Source organism: Hemibagrus wyckioides, linkage group LG25 (assembly GCF_019097595.1).
Source record: "Hemibagrus wyckioides isolate EC202008001 linkage group LG25, SWU_Hwy_1.0, whole genome shotgun sequence".
NCBI classification, from domain to species: domain Eukaryota; kingdom Metazoa; phylum Chordata; class Actinopteri; order Siluriformes; family Bagridae; genus Hemibagrus; species Hemibagrus wyckioides.
Window position 1 is genome coordinate 8,183,274 of NC_080734.1, and position 25,471 is coordinate 8,208,744.

Genomic DNA, 25,471 nt, shown 5'->3' on the forward strand with positions numbered 1-25,471 from the left:
AGGGGTTGTGAGACAGGAATCTTTCATAAGCGTTTCCATCTACCTGTGGTTTCCTGATTCTGAAAAGATGATCCAAGCATCAGAATTGTTCTGCCCAGTAAAACAGAGCTACACCCCAAACAAAACATTTTCTCTGCTAAGGTCAGTGCAGTGCAGTTATTTTGTTTTGTCTACAAATTTAAAAACTAATAGCTGCAGATTGATTTCTTCTGTAGTCTTCTCCTCAGACAGACAGACAGTCAGAATGAAGGTAATATTGTGTTTTATTTCACTTGTGGACAAAATTGTGCAGAAATGGTGGAACAAGTAAAGCTTTTTATAAATAACATTTACAAAGCAGTGACCCTCTGACGATGAAATTGCAATAGGATATGAAGTCAACTAAACTTGATAGATCTTGCATCTTTATTGTCCCAATATGGGGTAAGTGAGCGAGTCAGAGAGCCACTGTTCAGTGTTATTCTATGTCTTCTGGTCGGACAGGGTGCGGGAGTGGAATTATGGACTTCTTCTCTGTGTCTCTTGATAACGCTTTCCTCATATCTGCAGAAATGAAAGAAGTCATAGTGCTGAGGTTTGTAATAAGTTACCATTTATTATAATATAGACTAAAGAGTCGAAGCAGGATTTTTACCGTAGGCGTCTTCGTCCGGTTCTCCGTTGCTGGCTGAGTAATATTCGATGACGGTTCTGTAGACGCTGTAGCCCAGCTGTTTGTACATGTTCACTGCCACTTGATTGGAGACACGGACGAAGAGGTCAACGAAGAAGCCTCCTTTCCTACAAGAGCGAACAGATCTGTCATCATCAATTCATGCTGAGTTAAGTCATGCAGCCTGCACCAATGTTTTGCAATATAATTAAATGTGCTATTTTTGGGAATCCCAAGACAAATCTAAGAATAGGTTTCAACAAATAATTCTGAATTGGGTTGTACCCTATTTCATACAAACATAAGGAATTATTTTCCAGGAACAGCACATCCTGAAGTGTTTTTTTTTTTTTCTCGTGTAATACCACATCTGGTGATGGTGACCTCTGCTGGTGGGGAGAGAGAGTGTCCAGCGCTTATTACACCAAGATTGTGGAACGTCTTTAAAACTACTTCGGTTTTGTGATCATTTATGTTATAACAGCTAGAAAAGCTGTTCCCTTAGCAGCCTCTCCTTTCTCCGTTTTTTTTTATCATCAAAAAACTGTAAAACCTCCTGAAGACTTTCCCATGGAAGAAAATTTACCGACTGCTACAAAGCGCAGACTCCTGAGACTCTTTCCATTACTGTGAAATAAACATCTTCTTACAAAAACACTTCCACACCTCTGATTTATATGATTTTCTTTTTAAAATCAGACTTTTTAACCCAGTTATTATTAAGCTTAGATAGTACAGTGTCTACTTTAGTCCCTGTCTTTGGGAGCAGTGGTGGGTCAAGTGGTTAAGACCCTGGGTTGTTGATCAGAGGATCAGGATTCAAGCTCCACTTTTGGATTCAATTAAGTAAGGCCCTTAACCCTCTCCGCTCCAGGGGCACTGCATCATAGCTGCCCCTGCGCTCTGACCCCAACTTCCTCAGCTGGGATACATGAAGAAAAGGATTCCACTGTGCTGTAATGTATGTGTGGTGATAATAAAGGCTACTTACCATTCTTAAGTGGTTACTAGAACTAATGCATTAATATAATCCTCTAACTGAATGTATTACTGCAACCCCTTTATTGCAGGGATTTCATCCACCAGTGCCCTCCTAAATTCCCAAAGAACCTCACCGTTCTGAGATTTCCTCCAGCATGTCCATGAGCCTAGCAGCCAAACCCAGCCTTCTGAACTCAGGAGCCACTGACAGAGCCGTGACGTGTCCGTGCCACTCCTCCCGCGCCACAGAGCCCTCGGCCTTCCCCATGACTGCAGAGACACGAGGAAAAGGGAATGAAACCATGAGCCAATCATTTAAAGCACTGGCTCTCAGAGTTAGGTCTGCGATTATCATTTTGTTACAGAGAAAGAAAAAATAAGGCGTTTACTAAAGCTGTTATATCAAATGAGTTCTTAGTTATTAGCCTGCTTCATTCTAATTCCAAAACAAGTGAGTTTGTAAATAACATCAACTTGAACCCTGTTGAAGAAAAAAGCTCAGGAATAAATAGTTCAATTTCTTCCATTAAATAATGTAAGTAATACTCTGGGAGGCACCTTCTTCTGTGCTTTTCCATCAACTGAAACCAAACAGAGAACAAAATATAGATGATGTTTGAAAGTACATGTGAGAAAAAGATGATTATAAGTAAGTTCTTGCTTTTGTAGGACACAAAAATAGTCTACATATGTGTTATGGTCATGTGACCTACTAATGAGCGTAACATACAAGGTGAAAGAAAAGAGCTTGCATTAAGGATATGTGTTTGTGTAGGTCAAGTCGAGAATCAATTTCTTCTAGTTTATTGATAAGACAGAGAATTTGAATAAGAATCGGTTAGATTCAGATTAAGCCTATTGTGTTACACCCCTACTATACCGATATGGAGTTCTGGGACCAATTAAGGACCATGATGTCATTTCCGGGTAAATTGTGACAATACACTTTTCTAAAAAATCTGTATCTGAATTTCCGTAACAATTAGAAACCTTCCCACCAGCTGACTTGGTGTTAAAATGTAGTATTGAATCTTTACAATTGCTAGATGATAACACTAACAGTTTTTATTTATTAATGACCAAGACACTGCATTTTCAGCCTTTTCTAGTTATGTTTAACTGTAAACATCCAGCAAACATTACTAAATCATACCACATTCTGTTGTCTTGTACCACTGTGTACACCGATCAGGCATAACATTATAAGCAGTGAGTGGTGAAGTGAATAACTCTGATTATCTCCTCATCATGGTACGTGTTAGTGGGTGGGATATATTAAGCAGCAAGTGAACATTTTGTCCTCAAAACTGATGTGTTAGAAGCAGGAAAAATGGACAAGCGTAAGGATTTGAGCGAGTTTGACAAGGACCAAATTGTGATGGCTAGACCACTGGATCAGAGCATCTCCAAAACTGCAGCTCTTGTGGGGTGTTTCCGGTCTGCAGTCGTCAGTATCTATCAAAAGTGCTCCAAGGAAGGAACAGTGGTGAACCGGGGACAGGGTCATGGGCGGCCAAGGCTCATTGATGTACGTGGGGAGTGAAGGCTGGCCCGTGTGATCCGATCCAACAGACGAGCTACTGTTACTCAAATTGCTGAAGAAGTTAATGCTGGTTCTGATAGAAAGGTGTCAGAATACACAGTGTGTGAAGGGTCAGGGCTGTTGTGGCAGCAAAACAGGGACCAACACCAATATTAGGCAGGTGGTTATAATGTTGTGCCTGATCAGTGTATGCACGATGACAATAAAGCAGTTCATCCATTCACTCAATAATAATATCCAAACAGAATAGTATTTTTTTTAACTGTTAAGCCTTTGCCTCTAATAAATTGACTCACTGTAGCCCATCAGCTCTCCACCCGGTGCCTCTGCCACGATGAAATACTCTGGCCAGTGTGCCAGATACTGCAAGTAAAAGGGAATGCCATACTGTAAAGGACACGGTTAAGGAAAGAGACTGGACAGACGTTCACATCATACACACATCATCATCATCAACAACAACCAACAGTGACAATGTAAAGGATACAGTCTCTGTTAAAGGGTCCAAATTTCTGCAAGAAAAGGAAAAGAAAAGATCAGATCAATCCCAAACGGCTGAAAACACACAAAAACAGGATATATAGCGTGCATTATTATTATTTATTATTATAATGCAATGTACTGCATGACAATATTTCAGGCTCTCCTTGGTCAGTAATTAAATGGACATGTAGTGCACTAAATAGGGAGCACGAGAGACTATTTATTTACTCCTATGTAGGGCACGGATATGCCTTATTCGAATATATTTAGGATTTAGGGAAAAAACGTAGCCTTTATTTCACAAAAACAAACAAAACACGAACAATTTTATATTTCTGACGATGTTCAATAAATATAAACACAAACACGCCGCTTATTGACAACAGGAAAGCTAAAGGTAAACTAGCGACTTGCAATAGCACTGTGGCCGTATCCCAAATGACTGTCACTTGAACTCAAATAGTGCACTATGTAATATGTATAACCCAGTACTAGGCAGCCTATCTAGTGCACTTACATAAGAAGTATTATGTTATTGAGATTCAGCCGCGGTACGATAGAGTTAGCATTATACACGGTAAAGTGTGGTACAATAACACTCACTCGCATATGGAGAATAATAACGCTACATGTCTGCCTCTGACTACACCATGAATAAGGTCATACTCACATGTTATTAAATTTGAAAAGATCGTCACAGTTAAATGCGCGTAACGTCGTCATATTATCAGTGAAAACTGGAGAACTAAAAAAATAAAAAAAATCCCAGGGCCGAGTGTGACCTCTTGTGTACGTCATACAAACGGAAGTCGTTTCCCGAAAGAGCGCCATCTGGTGTAACGTATGAAGAAATAATAATAATAATAATAATAATAATAATAATAATAATAATAATAAATAATAATAATAATAATAATAATAATAATAATAAATAATTTCTAACGTCTTCTTCTTCTTCTTCTTCTTATTATTATTATTATCTAGCCTCTTTAACAATTAATTATTGTCACGATTCAGCATTTAAGAAATCCATACATAGCTTCAGATTATTGATGAGTTAATCAGATTTGACGATGCCAAAGAACTCCCAGAGACGACATGATAAAACCTTGAAAGGAACCAGATTTAAAAGAGAAGACTTGTACCCTTCTGGGTGACAACTTTGTGTGAACAGTTTGGGGATGATCCCTTCCTGTTCCAACATGACTGCAGACCAGTGCAGAAAGCCCTGACCTCAACCTGATAGAACACCTTTAGGATGAATTAGAGCGGAGACTGCGAGACAGCCCCAAACTGGGACGTCTGCCTTTATATGCACATGAATGTAATACAGAGTTGGCCCGCCCTTTGCAGCTATAACAGCTTCAACTCTTCTGGGAAGGCTTTCTACAAGCTCTACATTCGTCTAGAAGTGCATTTGTGAGGTCAGGTAATGATGTTGGACGAGAAGGTCTGGCTCACAGTCTCCGCTCTAATTTATCCTAAAGGTGTTCACTCGGGTTGAGGTCAGGACTCTGTGCAGTCCAGTCACGTTCCTTCACACCAAACTCACTCATCCATGTCTTTATGGACCTTACTTTGTGCACTGGTGTGCAGTCATGTTGGAACAGGAAGGGGTCATCCCCAAACTGTTTGGGAGCATCCCAAAAGTTGGGAGCATGAAATTGTCCAAAATGTCTTGGTATGCTGAAGCATTAAGAGTTCCTTTCACTGGAACTAAGGGGCCGAGCCCAACCCCTGAAAAACATCACCTGAACTCAATGATTTGCAGGAGTGTCCCAAAACTTTTGGCAATATAGTGTATGTGCTGATTGAGTGTACTTATGTTTTGAGAGACACAAAAACAACGATTTTCATGCTGATGTTGTTATGAAAAATACTAATAAAATTAACAATAATATTAATAATATTTCAAAACTATTATTATTATTATTATTATTATTATTATTATTATTATTATTATTATCTCAATTAATATTATTTTTAAAGTGTTAGTTTTGACACATATTTTTTTGGTTCAAAATGTAATTGAAAAAGCCATTTTTTGACCATGAAAAAGAGCCTGAGATTAACTTTTATAAATCTGAGGCAATCTCCCCCCTGCTTCCACATGCTGGACCTGTTAGGTATTCTATACCTGGCTACCTATACACACAAGTGATATTGTCTTATTGTTTAAAAGGAAATGGGCAGCGCTTGTCCCTCTGGGTAACAAAGATCAGGTGTCCATGCTTTATTTAACACAAGAATACTTTCTGAGTGGTTTCATAACCACAGAGGCTTCACATGAGTCTAAGACTTACAAATGGAGCCGTTTTGCATTTTCCTAATGATTGGATTTCTCGCTGTTATTGATGGAGAAAACACAACAAGGTAGTCAGACATTTGATTCTGTTTTGTTGAAAATAACAGTAAAGTCCACTAAGTGACACTGTAATGGATTAACCTGATGTGCAAAAGCTTGTTTTTGCTTAATTCATTTTTCTGTGTTTCTGTGATTCCCAGTCCAGCTTCACTTCAGAGCCCTTCGTATCTGATCTCCGTCTCCAGAGTGATACATCCTGGTGTTCCAACTGCATTATCTATCACCATCCTTATCAAATCATCGGTTTTAGTTAAATCTGAGATAATCCACGGAAACAGCAGCCTGGGACAAGCTCAGAGCATCGTCGAAGGAGGTAAATGACTTAGAAGAAAGAAAGCAGGAACAATTTGCAATGTTTAATAAATAAATAAATGTCTCTTTCTTTGCATTTTGCTCAAAGGATCCACTAAAAGACAAGTGCTGCCTCCTGTGAGTATGATTTATTTCTTAATTTCTAGATAAATCCTGAAAAAAGGTAATATTGCACTTGACTGATTCCTGTTGAGAAGTTAACATTATAGCAGCTTGAAATGATTAAAATAACGACGCATAATAGAAGTATATATATAATAAAATAAGATAAGATAAGATAAAACTTGATCCTTGAAAGAAAGAAAGAAAGAAAGAAAGAAAGAAAGAAAGAAAGAAAGAAAGAAATTTAAAAAGACAAATAGTATAAGAAAAGAAAATTGTAAATAAATAAATAAATAATATTGCACAATACAAATAGTAATAAACTAATAGCAATACAAATAGTAAAAGAAAGTAAGATTATATGAAATTATAAAATATAAAAAATTACTACACAGCTATATATATATATATATACGTATATATATAACAAAACTGGAATATTAGAGTAGTCTTGCTCAGAAACTTCCAGAATATTTACGAAACTGCAATGGTAAGATTTCTGTGTAAGACTTTACAATAACAGTTCATGAATAATCCTGCTCTAATACCTTATAATTACTTAACTAAAAATAAAGTCTCACATAATTATGAACTAATGACGAAGTAAGGCATGTACTAATCACAAACTAATAAAGAGCTAACCTTAAATACCGCACAAGTCTCATGAATTTGTGCATGAATAATGACCACCTTATGTATGTTAGTGCATGTTGTTTTAATTAACATCTAAACTACATCAAACCATCTATAATGATGAATATGAATTAAACATTTACAATTTCAAATTGTTTCTGTGTGATGGAAAAATATCAGTGAGAATCAAGGGGAAGCCAGTGGTGGCCATGCTGTATGGTTTAGAGGCAGTGTCACTGAGGAAGAGACAGGAGTCACGGGTGGAGGTAGCAGAGCTGAAGATGTTGAGGTTCTCTTTGGGAGTGACACGGTTGGACAGGATTAGGAACGAGTACATCAGAGGGATGGCTCATGTTGGACGTTTGGGGGACAAAGTTAGGGAGTCCAGATTAAGATGGTTTGGACATGTTCAGAGGAGGGAGAGTGAGTATATTGGTAGGAGAATGTTGGACATGGAGCTGCCAGGCAGGAGGCAAAGAGGAAGGCCAGAGAGGAGGTATATGGATGTAATAAACGAGGATATGAAGCTATTGGGTGCAAGTGTTGAGGATGCAGAAGATCGTAACCAATCATGTTTTATCATGACTTAATTCAGTCAACGGAATTCATTATTCCTCTTTCTCTCTCTCTCTCTCTCTCTCTCTCTCTCTCTCTCTCTCTCTCTCTCTAGATCCCTGAGAATGATTCCAGCCACCGGTCCCCCTATAAGCTGATTGTAAAGGGTTATATTGGACAGACTCTGGTCTTCTCTAATTTTACGCTGCTGCCATACAGACCTAGGAGTGTGTCTATCCTGCTACAGACTGACAAACCTAAATACAAACCAGGCCAAGACGTGAAAATCCGAGCTCTGGTTCTATCCCCTGATGGCAAACCGCGCGACAAACAGATAGACATCATCATAATGGTGAGTGTGAGCAGCGCAGGTGTTATGGGTGTACAGTACATCAGTAACTAGATCCATCTAATCTCGCTTTTGAATCAGGATCCACGGGAGAATCTGATCCGCCAGTGGCTGGCTGTTGACACTGTACTTGGAGAGATGGCTAAAGAGTTTCAGCTCTCTCAGAACCCTCCTCTGGGAGTGTGGAAAATCATAGCTACAGTCAATGTAAGTGGATTTAGTTGATTTCCCTCAACTGATCTGCTTTCTCTTAATCTGTTACATATCTGGCATATGCCCTCATCCAGTACTACTTAAATTATCTCATTTATACAACTGAGGGTTAAGGGCCTTACTCAGTGGATCTGGGATTCAAACTTACAATCTTCTGCTCAGTAGTCCACTGTCTTAACCACTACCACTTAGGTCCTTGGACAGCATCAAAACATTGTGTAACACACATTCAGCCAAATGCATTGAACATGAGTACAGCTAGCATAATTAAAGTAAATATACACGGTGTGTGTCTTCACTGGCAGTAGTTTTACAGTTTTTCTCAGTTGCTTTGGAGCATTTCTCGAATCGTCCTTAATATTTGCAAACCAGGAAGTGCATTCTCAAAACAATTTGTACAAACAGCACAACACATTGGATTTCTTGCAACAGCATGTACTTTACTCAAAATCCTTAGGTATTCTCTCAAAAGTAAGTTTTTGTGTCAATGAAAATGTCATCGCCATCAGAATGACAAGTCCTTTTGTCATTGTTTATATATGGTATAGTCAAAATGTTTAGTCATGTTGTCAGTGCATGGTTTCAGGATTTCCTGATATAAACTATGGTTTGGATTACAGTGATTGACAATGCAAAAGGCTGAATTTCTTCTGTATGGGATCTATGAATTTCAACTGCACAAATTTACACATTACTGTATGTGGGATATTGATTGTTAGAGACTGAACAGGATTCACACTTTTATTGTACTTTACTAGTGGACTGAAAAAAAAAGAATTACAATATAACATCATATAATGTCGTTGTGATAGAAAAGAAAAGGACACAAAAGCACAATGGGGAAAAATATAAAATTACAAAAGGTAAACATAGGAAACACCTCTTAGTGCATGCCGTTGTCTGTCTATACCCCCTGACGTCCCAGTCTGTCAGGCCACAGATTTTCATCCACATCACAACAGATATCATCCCTTGCAATACAGCATGGAAAACTCACATTATCCCAAAGTATCACATATTTTGGCAAATCATCTTGAAATGGACCCCTCTCATCATCAGGGATGAGAGCCCTATAGAGGGTCTCTAGGAAGGTGAGGAGATGCTGTGTGTTGTATGGGCCTATAAGGGGAATATGAGTTAGCACACCCTGCTCTGAAATAGCAGCACACACAGTGATATTTCCTCCCCGCTGGCCTGGCAACAATTCAACAATTTTGCTCTTTATATAGGCATGCCAGTTATAGGTTCACGAGATCCACCTCGAGAGATTGACCTGTTTTAGTTGACCTGTTGTAGACCTGTTGTAGTTGAACATTGGTTCTTCACGCCCCTTCATTAGTGACATTCAAATTTCATCTGCACAATTCGTCAATTCAAGACACATTTACAAAAAAACAGGGTTTTTTTTTTATTTATTTCTTTTCTTTTTTTTTTTTTGTTAAGATTTTGACAACTGGTTTAACTATTTTGCATTCAGTGACTTGTGCAATGAACTGATGCTGAAATGTTTTGGGGGTTAAGATTATTTAGATGAAACTAGTATAATATATTTTGATCAACATAAACAAGTGATAATGTAGGAAACAGCAGACAATTGTACACAATCAATTATATGCATGTACAAAAGCATTTGATCAAAGCAACGAGAAATGTTCATATGATGCGCACAAGTGACTAAATGATGTGGCGGCTGAACAGGTAGGTTTTGAGAATTTCATTTCTGATCTGAGAAATGCTCCAAAGCAACTGAGAAAAACTGTAAGTTAGAATCTTGTGCTTGCAATTTCTCCAATTCTACAAGTTTTCCTAAAACAAAAGCACACAAAAAAATCTAAATAAAATCCAGCGATTCTGGCCGCAACAATCGCAAAAAAGCTCCATGAAATCCTGAAGGGACTGAAAAATGAACAAAAGTTCAAAATCATGTTTCTTCTGGGGTGGTTGTGTGATGATTGTGATCGCTTAACCAGTGCTAAACTGAAGGCTATACGCTTCTATTCCTTGTTGGCTAGATTAGCCTTGTAGCTCCAGTACAAACCTAAAGGACACAGACCTCAGACACTCGGCAGAACTGGTGCCGTAACTGGTCCGTGTTTGTCTGTAACTAATGCATTAGAGTGAAATGCTGTACATTATTCAACACAGTAATAAGAGAGGAAAAAATACTTTTGCCTTGTTTCCAGGAAGTCACTCAAGAAAAGATCTTCAGTGTCAGTGATTACGGTAAGATTTTAGAATAATGAACTGAAGATGTAAATGCAAATATATACATTTATTATTTGCACTGAAAGCATCTTGTCTGTTGATGTTGTGTTGGTTGGCATGTGGCTGCAGTGTTGCCGAAATTTGAGGTTCTGCTCGACGCTCCTGATGTCGTTTACTATGAAGAGAACATGAAATACACTGTTACTGCACAGTGAGTCCCCCATTCATCACCATCAGACCTTAAATAATCTGTTTTATAAGAACGGAAATGGGTTAGTTACGGTGTTTTCTGGGATTGATTGAGAGCTTGGATAATTGTGCAGAAGTAACCATGCCCTCTCTCTCTCTCTCTCTCTTTCAGTGTGTGTGTGTGTGTGTGTGTACTCATAGATAGATAGATAGATAGATAGATAGATAGATAGATAGATAGATAGATAGATAGATAGGCAGACAGACAGACAGACAGTCAGATAGATAGATAGATAGATAGATAGACAGACAGACAGACAGACAGACAGGCAGATAGATAGATAGATAGATAGATAGATAGATAGATAGATAGATAGATAGATAGACAGACAGACAGACAGACAGACAGACAGACAGATAGATAGATAGATAGATAGATAGATAGATAGATAGATAGATAGATAGATAGATAGATAGAAAGACAGTCAGACAGATAGATAGATAGGCAGACAGACAGGCAGACAGATAGATAGATAGATAGATAGATAGATAGATAGACAGACAGACAGACAGACAGACAGACAGACAGATAGATAGATAGATAGATAGATAGATAGATAGATAGATAGATAGATAGATAGATAGATAGATAGATAGATAGACAGTCAGACAGATAGATAGATAGGCAGACAGACAGGCAGACAGATAGATAGATAGATAGATAGATAGATAGATAGATAGATAGATAGATAGATAGATAGATAGATAGGCAGACAGACAGACAGACAGATAGATAGATAGATAGATAGATAGATAGATAGATAGATAGATAGATAGATAGATAGATAGATAGATAGATAGAAAGACAGTAAGACAGATAGATAGATAGATAGATAGATAGATAGATAGATAGATAGATAGATAGACAGACAGACAGACAGACAGACAGACAGACAGACAGACAGACAGACAGATAGATAGATAGATAGATAGATAGATAGATAGATAGATAGATAGATAGATAGATAGATAGATAGATAGAAAGACAGTAAGACAGATAGATAGATAGATAGATAGATAGATAGATAGATAGATAGATAGATAGATAGATAGATAGATAGATAGATAGATAGATAGATAGATAGATAGATAGACTAAGTAATCCTGATCAGTTGTTCCTAATAGATCCTTATTGGTTCTTGACATACTTTTACAACAAAACATCCCCATTTTATTCTGAAATGCTCTCTGATTTTCTAGATCAAGAATCATGAATGAGTGTTTATTGTCAAATCTAAAAAATATCCTACATGTTTCCTTTGCAGATATCTTTATGGAAAGCCAGTCGCTGGGAAAATGTCAGTAGTATATGTTAACAGCTTCCAGGGTACAACATTGTATGAAGACTGGAAACCGGTAGGCTTTATATACACTGTTGTTTAATGTTAGTAAAATTGTGATACTGACCATGTTTTTTCCTGGCCAGTCGCCTCAGTCACCTCAGGCTTGCTCACTAGGACTGTTTGTCTGTTTATATGTTTGTTGTTTTCTTATGTTGTTTCTTATGTAAAGCTGCTTTGAGACAATGCTCTTTGTTAAAAGCTATACAAAGCGCTATACAAATAAAATTGAGTTGAATTGAAATGAAATGTTGTTTAACTCCCTTTAATTCAAGCATGCATATGTGTGTGTGTGTGTGTGTGTGTGTGTGTTTGTGTGATGCGTATCTCTCTCACAGATTGATGGAAAAGCTGAATTAAGCTTTGACGTTTTCTCACTGTATCAAAATTCATATGAGTACATGCACCAAGACCACATCGATATTAACGTGCAGGTCACAGAACTGCTGACTGGTAAATATTTTTATTTACATTATTAAAGTGTAATATTTGACCGTTCTTTAAACAGTAAACACTAAATAATATTCATTATTCCTTATTTATTTCTTAGTTAAAAACTGATTATTCTTTGTGCTTTAATTTTTGTTATAATACTGATGGAGTCTGTTGTTATTTCATTAGGAAAATGTATCACATTAATGAATTATGATGAAAAAATATTAATAATGGCAAAGCATTTAATTTTATGTTGTTTTAACATTAATTATTTGATTTATTGATCCATATAAAGATATTTTAGTATTTATTCACATGCTGGTCATTTCAGAAATCTGTATTTATATGTTTATTTAGGCCACACGTGGAATTATACAGTCTTGCTATACAGAGATGATCACCTATTATTCATTCCTTATTATTATATAACATTATTATATTATTTTTCTTTCAGTTTGCTGGGACGGGTTTTGGGATAATGTTGTTGATGCTGTTGTCGATGATGATGATGATGATGTTTTTTCTATAGGTGTGACCTACAACAGCTCTGTTCGGGTTTCTGTTGTGATGTACAGATATAAGCTGGAGTTTCAGCATTATCTGTCCACCATCAAGCCGTCTCTGAACTTCTCTGCCCAGGTTAGTGCAAGATAAAACCAACAAAGCATTTTAAATGAAAACAACTATTTTAGTTTCATTTTCTGAGCATACAGATCTTGAATTAAACCTGAAGTTATAAAGTTAGAATACAAAATGGCTACTTTAATAGGAACATCTGTATTCACCGTCACATTTGTGAAGATATCCAATCAGCCAATCATGTGGCAGTAGAGCTACAGGTCGAAAGCATTAATGTTACATTAAACATCAGAATGGGGGGAAATATGATCTTTGACCTCTGACTTTAGCTGTAGCATGGCCGTTGATGCCAGATTTATGAATGTGTCAGAAACTGATCATCTCCATGGATTTTCACACACAACATGGAGTGGAAAGAAAATCATCAATAAAAACATCATGTGAGCCGGAACACTTGAACAGAAACACCTTGCTGAATGGATTGGGCAGAGGAGGTGCCAGGGCCATACTGATTAGATATGAAATAGTCGTATCTCAAATCAGCACTTTTTATAACCATAGTGAGCAGAAAAAGCATCTCATAGAGTTCCACTCCTGTCAGACAACTGGAAATTAAGGCAACAGTGAACATGGCCTTACCACTTTCTTTATTTATTTATTTATTTATTTATTTATTTATTTATTTATTTATTTATTTATTACAAGAATGTTACTCCTTTAATAACAAAGTGTGACAGTGCAACTGATTGATTTAGTCTTTTGATTAGGGGAATTTTGACACAACAGTTATCATAATATCATAGTATACTATTACAGTATGTATTATATTTAATAATTTGTGTGTTCAGAAAAATAATTTTTGGTCATTTGGATCTTAACACTGTGGCTTAGTAGTTAGTACAATTGCCTCGAACCTGCAGGTCGAGATTTACATGTTCTATTCATACTTCAGGGTTTCACCTGAATGCTCTGGTTTATCCCCAAGTCCAAAGACACATGTTGTAGCCCGATTGGACTTTCTAAATTGTCTGTAGTGAGTGAAAGGGTATGTGAGTGTGTGATTGTGACCTGTGATCGGGTTAGGACCCTTGCCTCTTTCTCTGAGTCCCGAGGGATAAGCTCCAGTTTCCCTGCAACCCAGTGTAGTATAAGTGCTACAAAGAATGAATGGATGGATGGATGGACCTGAGCAGAACATAATGCTCAATCTTAATGTCTTTAATCATATATTTCAATGTTGCAGCTAAGACTGTCCACCTATGACAACAGTCCGCTGACGGCAGAGGACCTGAGTCAGAGTGTGACTCTCACTGTGACTCAGGAGCCTTTCAGTCCATGGATGTTCTCATGGGAAGGTTCAGTAAAAGCCGCCAGGGCCTGGAATTCATCTTATTTGGATTTCGTAGACTCATCGTTTCTTTATCCTAATGGAAGTATTTCATCAAAAGTCTTACAACTTCCTGTCCCTGCTGACGGCATCATCCCCTTACAGATTGAGCTCTTGGAAAATGTGGCTATGCTGACAATAGAGGTAATGAGAGACAAGTATGATCCCTGTCTCCTGCATTACATGTCCATGTTCTGCCCTACTTTCTCACTCAAACTTTTCAATAGGCTTTTCATCTTGAACTGTCTGAAAGCCAAGACCAGGCTATGCTAATACAAATCAGCTAGTTTAAAAGTCATTATAGCTTCAAGGTAAATCAGAGCATTAAATGTAGATTAAGTGGGTGGTGAACGAAGTTCAGAAATATTACAGACACTTGTATAAAGTAAAACCAACACTACATGATTATTTTTTTGCTGTATACCAGTAAGATGCTATTTACTTTCTAAAGCATCTCATAAACACTCACAAATTTTGTTGTAATTATGTATTGTATCACATGTTATGAGGACATTGTGCCATGCTGCCATGTGTATGTTTTAGGCCCAGTATGAAGACATTCACAAGAGTCTACAGCTGCACACAAGATACTCGTCTCCTTCTAGATCTTACATACAGCTGAGAAGCAGAGGTTCTGCACAGGCAAGGCTGATTCTCATTTGTATTTTTCTTCTGAATTATGTATATTTAACTGAATTATGTATATTTAACTGTTATGTATATTTAACATCTGCTTTTTTTGTCCTAAAGTATACTGTGGTTAGCATATTCCATATTTGCCAAAAATTCCATAATTATGATATCAATTATCATAAGAGCCAGACCACTGGCAAAGAAAATGTGATTGTTGACATTTATTGGCTGCATTTTCTGGGTTGCTATTTGGAATGGCTTACTTATTATTATTATTATTATTATTATTATTATTATTATTATTATTATTATTTATGTATGTATGTATTTATTATTATTATTATATTTATTTATAAATAAAAGTTTGGTGGGTAGGGGTAAAAATTATTATAAATTATTATATTTTTGCTGCTCTCTTTTTGGAAATTTGGGATGAATAAAGGTTTATCTTATCTTGTACCAATTACTTTTCTCAACAGTTTCTGTCTTTAGTGTTGGTACCGAAGGATTTTACATGTGTATAAATTCCTTACCTCATTTAATTTTTGGCATATGGCAGACACTCTTATCCAGAGCAACTTACAATTTATATCATTTTATACAACTGGGGTTAAGGGCCTTGTTGAGGGGCCCAGCAGTGGCAGCTTGGTGGACCTGGGATTTGAACTCACAACCTCCCAAGCAGTAGTCTAACACCTTAACCACAAAACTACCACATCATTAACTAAACCAGAAGTGGCAGAGTTGTTAAAACCCTTATCAGAATGATTTGGATCACTGGCCCTTTCATTGGGCTACATTTTGTGTGAGAATACAGATACAGGATGAACACACTACATTTAATGTGACTCTTTCAGATCGGGCAATCCCTCTCCATGACTGTGGAAAGTAATTTCCCCTTAACTAAAATCCACTACATGGTAAGTTTTATTTCTGTAGAAAATGTGTGTGCATTAATTCAATCTGAATTGTTGGTCTGATTTTGCCTTTTAAATATAGTAAGCAGTGGTTTTTATCTGTGTGTGTGTTGTGTAGGTAATAGCACAAGGCCAGGTGGTGGCTGCTGGTACTTTGACTTCCTTATACTTCTCTCTATCTCCTAATCCATCATGGGTTCCTCTGGCAAAAGTGCTGGTTTACTGCATCCAGCCAGACGGAGAGATCATCAATGATGTGTTGGATGTTTCCTTTACAAAAATCCTGCGAAACCATGTAAATATTAAATTCACAAGTACTTGTTTGTCAGATAATCTCCACATAATCAAAAATTACGATAAACAGATTAACTTTTTTAGATGATAAGTGGTATAAGGGGAATAAAACACTTCAGAATGTGCTGCTATAACTTCTTGATGCTATACCCAACTCCACTTCATGTCAGTCTGCATAACAGAACCTAATATATATATATATATTTTTTTATAAAAGCACAACCTGTTGGGTTTTATTTTAAATATTGTGCTAATGTTGTATTTTTTAGCATCTTCATATATATAATTAACTTCATTTTTTTTTTTTTTGAAGCAGCTCTTGCATTGTATTTAAGAACTGACCTCCTGGTACAGATACATCAAGCTTTTCTAATCAGTTGTCCATGAGAACAGGTCAACTTCAATTCCAGATCAGTTTTCAGGTCAAATGGCCGGATTATATAAGATCCGTTTCTAGATTTATCTTCTATAATATCGCACAGATATGTTGATACAGAAACAAGGCCACCTTCACACCCTGGCCCAAGCACACACCTCTGACCTGAATAATGGTCGAAATCCTGTCCTTGTTTAAATGTGGGAGTTGTTTAGTATTTAACGGCAGGGTTCTAACAAAACAGGAATGATTAGAATTAATAAAAAGACTTATTTCCTGTGGCAGAAAACACTGGCACTAGCGACTCCTTCCAAAAACTGCTACATAAATCTTCTCACAGAAATAATCACCATTAAAAGAATGAATAGGAATTTGTGCTATGTCAGTAATGACCTCAGAAACTACACTGACCTATTAGTTCCTCAAGTGCTCTTGGTTTCACAATTCTTTGTGACTATAAACTATTGAGAAAGGACATTTACATTATTTACTGTCCAGTGTCACCCAATTGAGGATGAGGTTCCCTTCTGAGTCTGGTTCCAAGCTGCTTTGAGACAATGTCCGTTGTTAAAAGCGCTACACAAATAAGCTGAATTGAATTCAGACTGGACAATAGTGTCTTGTATCAGTGTGCTATGACATGTGCAGTGAGATTCTGAGGCAGAGCTTGCACAAATATGGAGATCTCAGCATGCTTTTTAAGTTGTTGAGCCAGAAAGTGCATTTCTCAGTGGAGTTGGAGCTGATTCCTGTTCTGTTAGGCTTGTTTCGAGGATCAGTCTAATAGAATAAATTACAAACTGAAAATGAATAAGCTCTTTTGACTGCAGGTGTCGTTAAGCTGGGAAAAAGAACAAGCAGAGCCATTGGAGCATGTGACTCTATCTGTGTCTGTAGCTGAGCCCGGATCACTGGTGGGAATCCTGGTAGTAGACAAAGCAAGCCTGGACTCAGACCGGAGCAATGATTTCACAGAAAAGAAGGTACGGGTTCATTCACACGATACTGAATACACATTCACGGTACATGATAAAGACAGTGAGCCATTGCAAAGACAAAGATGGGGGTGTTGTTTTCTCAGAGTTATTGCTTTGACTTATTCTGGCTATTATACTCGTAGGAGGACACCGGTAAATCCACACCCATAGGGAGTTCTTACTTGATTTCATTCCCACATTGTCTTTGTAATATTAGATCCTATGGACAATAACTCCTATGTAACCCAATGTCCAGCATGCACCCATGACTCAGTTTAGTGTTCACACAATTAATAAAAAAAACCTGTTTCAGGTTCAAGACTGTAATTCCCGACTGGCTATAAGCCATACTTGTACTTAACAATACGTGCTGAGTCTATTTACGGTCTGTTTGTCCTCGGAACTCTGAAGGTATTTTTGGGTAAAAAATAATAGATAGTAAATTTCATTACACCTGTAACTGTATTCCATGTGCAACTCCGTAATTGATGCTGATGACGTCAGAAAAAAATCACCAAGAGAAAAATATCTGAATAGAGAAATCTCATTCCCAGATGAAAACCTTATCTAGAGCTGAATGAATCTACAGTCTGGGCTAGAAGGAAATCAGCACAACTTTTCCATACCATTACAATTCCTCTTCAAAACTATCGGAAGCTCAGTTTATTTGTTTGTTATGAGCACCAAAGATATCTGGGTTCGTGAGATGATAATTTAGGACTTCAGCTATTATTTCCTGGTATTTACAGCAAAATGTGGTAAACAACATAAAGCATAGAACCTTTAAAAATGAGAACCACTCATTTTTTAGGTGAGAAGGTATAGGAATAATATTAAATAAATCGTAATGAAAAAATTATTAATGGTGTTATAATAAATATAATAAAATTTAGTTGCATAGCCCTTGCTTGCAATAACTACATCGAGCCTGTGACTCACTGACATCACCAAATTGTTGTTTTCTTCATTTTGATGCTTTTTCAGGCTTTAACTCAACAGTTGGAAACTAGAATGAATTTCCTGGTTAAATAATTGTACTTTTTGACTATAGAAAGCACAGTTATAGAAGAGAAATTATTATCCAGGGTCATCCAGATGAGGATAGGTTCCCTTTTGAGTTTCTTGCTTTGAATTGGTCTTGTTGTTCCAATAGTTTTGGAGGGGACTGTAAAGTATTATGTTCTTGGGCTTGGTTCCGAAAAAAATTCAAAATAATCCACCTTAAAACGTCATGTTTTTATTCTACAGGCAGATCATTTGATTGATCTCTTTTACAGGTGATGGAGGAACTGGCTACTTACACTATGGATGTGTCTCTGATGGACGTAATGGAAATTAGCAACCCATACTCTGTATTTATGGTAGTAAAAGTCATAAAAACTCATGTTTGTGACTCTTTTTATGATTTTCATTATTTTTGAAGTAAGCTGATAGTGCAGTTTTCCTTTTGTAGGTGAGTGGCATCACAGTCCTCACTGATGCAAACCTAAACGCAGACAACATCTACGCCAGGCCTGAGTTTCGTAAGTCTAATAATTGTAATTATTTAAGTCATAAATACCTAAGAAAAAAATTCCAAATCCACACATACATAATGGACAAGAATGCTATACTGAGTGCATATATTTATGTATTTAGTATTTATGACAACAGCATTGATGTTCTGAAAAAAAAAATGCTGTCAGGAGATACCTGCATAATCTGCATAGATGGGAAAATGGGGGAAAAGACAGTACACTCTCTTATTCTATTTATTCGGCCTTATATAACAAAGTAACAAAAACAAACAAATAAAAAAAAAACCCAGATTTTAATCTTGCATCTATTCTCAACACCATTTATCCTACTGGGTAACAGGGAACCTGGAGCCTATCCCACCCAAGAGACTTAGGGCACAAGGCAGAGTAAACCCTGGACAGAATGGCAGTCCATCAGAGGACACAATCACACACACTTTTAGAGATGCCAGGCAGCCTACCATGCATGTGCTTGGACTGTGGGAGGAAACCTGAGGCACAGGGAGAACATGTGAACTTCATGCACAGACATGGTGGAGGTGGGAATTGAACCCCCCTGGAAGTGTGGGGCAACCATACCGTAAAGTTCAGGATGTAACAATTTTGAGAAAGCAAATGAACATTCAGAAAACAGGACAGAACCAAATAAGTAGACTCTTCCTACTTACTTTTCTGGAACAGGAGAGTAATAAGCAGCTAGGTGTTACTAATGAAATGAAGCTAATGAAAAGTGGTGGTTTGGTGTTCTGGGACACTCAGGTGTGTGTCCTTCTCATGCAAAGAAAGGACATCAGCCATGACCTCATAGATGCAACTGTTTCTACTCATCAATCAGAGAAGGATTTTAAGGAAATCTCCTAATCTTTTGAAATTCGCCAATCTACAGTTTACAATTAGAGACAAAAAATCTCTAGACACTAATTCACAAGCAAGTCTCACTGGGAATGTGTGAAGAGTCAGATTAGAATTGTGGGATTTGATTTTGTCTGTCAGGAGAAACTCAGGAGAAATCTGATCACTGACCTGACCCTGATATACCTTCTACAGCAGGAGAGGGACCAATGCTGATGACTTCTGAACAGACAGACCAGGAACCTTATCAGCGGAGGAATTTTCCCGAGACCTGGTTGTGGCTCGACACCAACATAAGGTAGAAGAAAGAAATATTCCTGCTTCTTGTTCCTTTCAATCTAGCATTCCTGTCCTTTTGGGTTTTTTTGTTAGAAACAAACATCTGATGCAATTTACAAAGATGGAAGTATGTTGGAAGGATGTTTTCTAGTTTTGGCTCAATACATATGCATTTATCTAAGTTTTCTTATCCACAAATAATACTGAACAAAGATTTAATGAACTAACTCTTTTGATTTATAATGTTTCCAACACCCCAACAAATAAAAGGAATAGACACTTTGCCTTAATATCAGATTCTCAGTCAAAAGAGATTTCATCATTTCATCTCTCTTCAGTATTTTTTTGTTGTTTTTGATAAGAATTGTCTTATCAATTGTATTATTCAAGAATTGTCTTATCAATTGTATTATTAAGAATTGTAAAAAAAAGTTTTTACAATGCAAACAATAAGATCTCAATAACAAATCAGGATTTAAAAATGCTATCAATTTTAAATAATCATGTAAAAATCTCTATGTGAATAATCACATTATTCCTTTATCACATCCTAGATTTCTCAGCTGATTTAATCATTTTGACATGCAAATTTATTTTCCAAGACAAATATATTTAAAAAGCTAATTCTTACTTCAGAAAGACCTAGTTTTCATTTTTGAGACATCATTTTATTAACAAAATTTAATTTAATTCCTCAAATACTCCATTATTGTTTATATGATGTCATGTGTTACGATGTGCAATACTGTGCAAAGATGACTAAAAATAATGAACTTAAATATTTTCTACATGAATTAAACTAAGCAAAGTCAATATTTGGTGTCTTAAGCCTTGCTTTTTATATCAAACTGTATGCCAGTAGTCTCAGATATATGTTGTGTCTTTTCATATTGAAATTGGATTGTAGATTCTGAGTATCTTGGAGAATCTGACACAGTTTTTCTAGGGATTTGTTCATTACACTTGCTTTTGTTTTTGCGGCTAATCCCTGACAGTCAGCATTCACCTTTTTGTCAATTGTTTTTACTTACTAGGCTGGAAAAGTAATGCTTGGAGAACTTAAATGGTTTTTCTTAATGGCCCAAAAATAGTATTTACAAAATTTTCAATAAAAGTCTTTTGCACAGTACTATGCACTTTTTCATAATTACCCATGAAATATATGATTTTTTTAAAGACTGATAGTGAAACATCTCTCCAAATATATACACATCATATGGTAGTATTTTTGTGTTCTAGTGAATCTACAACAGCAGCTTTCACCCTCACTGTCCCAGACAGCATGACCTCATGGGTGGCCACTGCCTTCGTCATATCAGAGAATCTGGGTTTGGGGCTCAGCGCTCCTGCAGAGGTAATGTGCTGATCTCATTATCTTCATTGTGCTGATCGTATTATCTTCATGTAACTGTAAATATAAATTCATTTGAGTTTGAATGTAGCTTACGCAATGTTGGTGGTGGAAACTGCTGATCTCCTGGGTTTTTCACCTACTGCAGACTGTTGAGTTTCCCTAGAAGTGGCAGTTCTCTGAGCAAAAAAGGTTGTTGATGAAAGAAATTGGTTTAAGCTTTCAGAAACTAAAATGACCATTATTAACAACCATGGTGAGCAAAAAAGCATCTCAAAAATCTTTGACCTTTGAAGTGTATGGGATACAACAACAGAAAATCAGACTGGGTTCCACTCCTAACAGCAAAGAACAGAAATCTGAGGGTTCAGTGGGCACAAGCTCACCCAAACTCTACAAATGAAGATTGGAACAATGTTGTCTAGTCTTTGTCCAGTTTTGGTTAGTCATGTTCACACATCCTCCTTCTCACACTGACAATTTATTTTCATTGAGAGCCGTTGACTTCCCATGAAATGAGTGACAGCTACCGTTGGTGACTAGATGTGGGCGTGTCCAGTGATATGTATATTGATGCCACTGTGCATCAGTTTGTGTAAAGTTTGACGTGCTTTTTAAAATTCTTGACCTTATTCTCTCACAGCTGCGTGTATCCAAAGACTTCTTCGTGTCGCTGAATCTCCCGGCGTATCTGGTCCGAGGTGAGCTCCTGCTGCTGGAGATCAGCCTTTTCAACTACATTGATCTGGACCTGGAGGTAATTTTTCCTGTTTTAGTCATCAGCCTGTGTAATAAATTACTGCGGCCTGCTTTTACCAATATGAATGAAATCATTTGAATCTTCTCAATTAATAAGGATTCGCTAAGGTTATGGAATAAACAACATGAATGATATTTAAATAATCAAAAACCAAGCGGTGTAAAGCAGCTGGATTCACAGTGGTGCTACTGTTACCATATAAAAGTTGATTGTTTTTCAATTATAGCAGCTTTGAGTTATTTTATTCTTCTCATGCCACAGCAAGTACTTTTTTCATTTTTCAATTCATTTATGTGTACTGTGTAATGCATCAGTTTATGCAGTGTCCTCCATATAAGTCACTGTGTACGTAGTGTATTAGAATAAGTAAATGAATATAAATCTTGCAGATGAACTATTGTTGATGTTATAAAAATTAATTAAGAACTTCTGATCAGTTTGTTCCTTCAGACAGAATAAGAAAAGGACACATAGAGAAAGAAATGTTGACTTGATGACCTACCAAAGGGTGGAGATTCAGAATTTCCGAGTCGACTGCCGTATTCCAGGATAGCCTTATGAAAACTGGAAGTAGATGAAACAACTATTGTGATATTTCTCTGTCTATTTCTCCACATTTCTCCCTTTTTATCAGGTTCTCCTGACAGTGGACGAGAACAGTATGTTTGAGTTTGTGACCTCGGCTGCTGACGAGTTTCTGTTAGCAGGCATGCGTCATGTGTCTGTAGGAAGGCAGGATAGCACCATGGTGATGTTCGCCATCAGAGCCACCCAGCTCGGTCAGATGCCCATCTCTGTCAAGGCCATGGGCTTCTTCGCCTCAGATGCGGTCACTCAGACAATCTTGGTGAAGGTGACTTCTCTCTAGTCATTTTTTGTAACTGTAAAAATTACACTAATCACTCACAATCCCAAAAAAACTCGCATTAACTGTTCACTGAACCACTTTTGACTTTAAAATCATACCAGAATCACTTAGAAGCTTCAGCAAGCAGATGATTTGGAGGAGAATTAGCAAAATAACAGCAATTTTAAAGAAACTGAGGCTGCAGCTATAGACCCAGAATATTTGCAAAGATAAATACGAATTGATAATTGGAAATTTTTAGCTTTGTGTATCATCATACTGGTATCTTACAGTATACCAGTATAACCCCCATGTTTTCCAAATAATTCTAAATAAAATGCAGGCTTTGAAACAAATCTCAGCTGTATCCCTCTCATCTGTTGTGAAGAATAACAAGTTATTCAATTTGCAAATGAAGAACAGTTGTCTGTTTATTCTCCCTGGGCTTCTCATGTCTCTTCAATAAACGTGGCGGCTTTGTATCTAACCAGATGAAACAGGTCCTCAGCATCATCATAAAGATTTACTGTGTGTCTTAATCTCTTGGTATGCATACAGACCAAAGCCGTCTTTTTGATGAGCACAAGCTCGCTAAAGACCTAATGGAATCGTTTACTCGTTTGTGCTTTCAGCCAGAGGGGAGGGAGCAGTCGTTCACTCAGACACTCTTCCTGGAGTTTGACCCAATGAAGACATCTCTATCTAGAGAGGTGGAGTTTCATTTCCCTTCAGCAGCTGTTCCAGGCAGTCAGAGAGCCCAGGTCACTGCGGTCGGTATGTCGGCTCTATAAACTCTCCTCTCCCTGACGCACGGCTCAACCCTGACCAGATTAGAATGACAAAATCAATAACAGTTTGTTCGCGTATGAAATACAAGTGCACACCAGAGGCTGAGTGAAGCAAAAAATTCGTAAATGGGCCTTTGTTTTCAATTTTTTTGTGCTTTTTATTTATTTATGCTTTTTTTCTTGCTTGCAGCTGAAAGCAAGATGAAATAGAGTTGGCTGCCAAATTGGCATCTTTTTCTCTATAACAGAAATCATCAACATATTTTATCAAAACAATGTCACCATGGTTTTATTTACTTGTCTAGTGTCAGGACAACTCCTGCATCCTAAGGGAAACCGAACATTTCCCAGAAAACGCAAACATGACCACCCTGGACTACACTTCCCGAAAGAGGACAACACTGTCATGTTCACAGTCACTGGACATTTAATCATACACACCTGACCTCGATCACAACAGTCAATATATAAAGATCACACACGGACACACACAGACACACACTCAGTGCAAAGTAAATGCTCAGTGTGCTGTAGCTGGCTTTAACATTAACAGCTACCTAAGCTATCTCAAGTCTACCGAAGAAGTTAGTGATAGAAACAGACGTAAGAATTTCGAAAACGAAAGCAAATATTGAAACATAGGTATTATAGTTGATGTGTAAAACTATTATGGGTGTATTGTAAAATATATATTACTAATATATTTTTCTGTGCAAAACCATCTCAATCGTGCACTAACTCACTCCTGTTCGCTTCAGACGGGACTCTAAATGAGGTGTTAATGGCTTGTGATGAGTCTTAATTTTTTCTTCTGGTAAAACAAAGTATAATCAAATCTGTCAAAGAATCCTAGTGAAACCATATGTGAGTGGAGTGCTGGCCACCAAAAACAGTTTGGATTGAATGAGGAAACAAAATAACAGTGAGATATATGATTAATGATAATAATTATGAGACAATGACTAATGAATAAATATCGAGACATGTTGGTAAACATTGTTTTGCAGCATTTTAGACATTTTTGGGGAGGCGGTGCTTTCAATGTAGGCCAGTGCAAGTAGAAAATATCAGAATTTCCCTATATGAAGAGTAGCTGTTGTTATGTGTCAAGTCTAACCCAGCTTTAGAGCTAATCAGAGACCTTGAAGGAACACAAGTTCACATTGTGCAGATGATTTTATTTTTATGATTCAGTTATGCCTATTAAAGTATATAGTTCAGTAAATACTATGAATTAATCAGTTACGGAAGAGGTATGCAGTAATGAGAGTGAGGAATGTCTGTTAACTCACATTATTTTTCCAATAAAAATGAGCCTTTGGTGGAAATGCTGACATATCTGAGGCGGAAAAAGGCAGTAGGGTGTTTTTGGCTTTGCTTCAGTCTAGTGAGGATTTTTTTTTTAATTTTATGGCTAGCAGCTGTGTGAGGGTGTTTCTGGCCCTCAGCATGTGATACTGTGAAATGTCTGGCCTTCTGACACAGTGCAACACTCAG

The 25,471-nt window shown here is 37.1% G+C and overlaps 2 protein-coding genes across 2 annotated transcripts in view; one reads left to right on the plus strand and one right to left on the minus strand.

The window, feature by feature from the left end:
* Nucleotides 1-245: 245 nt before the first annotated feature.
* Nucleotides 246-4,465, minus strand: naa20 (N-alpha-acetyltransferase 20, NatB catalytic subunit). Its single transcript, XM_058379496.1, has 6 exons — nucleotides 4,330-4,465; nucleotides 3,664-3,688; nucleotides 3,473-3,563; nucleotides 1,768-1,903; nucleotides 635-780; nucleotides 246-543 (listed from the first exon to the last, which is right to left on the minus strand). The coding sequence occupies exons 1-6, from the start codon at nucleotides 4,455-4,457 to the stop codon at nucleotides 458-460; spliced, it is 612 nt and encodes a 203-aa protein (XP_058235479.1). The 5' UTR covers nucleotides 4,458-4,465; the 3' UTR covers nucleotides 246-457.
* Nucleotides 4,466-5,905: 1,440 nt separating this feature from the next.
* The window catches only part of cd109 (CD109 molecule), a 34,075-nt gene continuing 14,509 nt past the window's right edge, over nucleotides 5,906-25,471 (plus strand). The window contains exons 1-22 of the mRNA XM_058378668.1: nucleotides 5,906-6,032; nucleotides 6,165-6,337; nucleotides 6,425-6,453; nucleotides 7,742-7,978; nucleotides 8,057-8,182; nucleotides 10,372-10,411; nucleotides 10,523-10,604; nucleotides 11,908-11,998; nucleotides 12,321-12,435; nucleotides 12,947-13,056; nucleotides 14,240-14,527; nucleotides 14,927-15,025; nucleotides 15,874-15,936; nucleotides 16,052-16,228; nucleotides 17,434-17,586; nucleotides 18,858-18,941; nucleotides 19,034-19,103; nucleotides 20,145-20,247; nucleotides 21,468-21,582; nucleotides 22,223-22,336; nucleotides 22,974-23,192; nucleotides 23,819-23,960. Coding sequence (XP_058234651.1) covers nucleotides 5,965-6,032; nucleotides 6,165-6,337; nucleotides 6,425-6,453; nucleotides 7,742-7,978; nucleotides 8,057-8,182; nucleotides 10,372-10,411; nucleotides 10,523-10,604; nucleotides 11,908-11,998; nucleotides 12,321-12,435; nucleotides 12,947-13,056; nucleotides 14,240-14,527; nucleotides 14,927-15,025; nucleotides 15,874-15,936; nucleotides 16,052-16,228; nucleotides 17,434-17,586; nucleotides 18,858-18,941; nucleotides 19,034-19,103; nucleotides 20,145-20,247; nucleotides 21,468-21,582; nucleotides 22,223-22,336; nucleotides 22,974-23,192; nucleotides 23,819-23,960 — 2,698 coding nt within the window. The 5' untranslated portion in view covers nucleotides 5,906-5,964. The remainder of the gene's footprint in view (nucleotides 6,033-6,164; nucleotides 6,338-6,424; nucleotides 6,454-7,741; nucleotides 7,979-8,056; nucleotides 8,183-10,371; nucleotides 10,412-10,522; nucleotides 10,605-11,907; nucleotides 11,999-12,320; nucleotides 12,436-12,946; nucleotides 13,057-14,239; nucleotides 14,528-14,926; nucleotides 15,026-15,873; nucleotides 15,937-16,051; nucleotides 16,229-17,433; nucleotides 17,587-18,857; nucleotides 18,942-19,033; nucleotides 19,104-20,144; nucleotides 20,248-21,467; nucleotides 21,583-22,222; nucleotides 22,337-22,973; nucleotides 23,193-23,818; nucleotides 23,961-25,471) is intronic.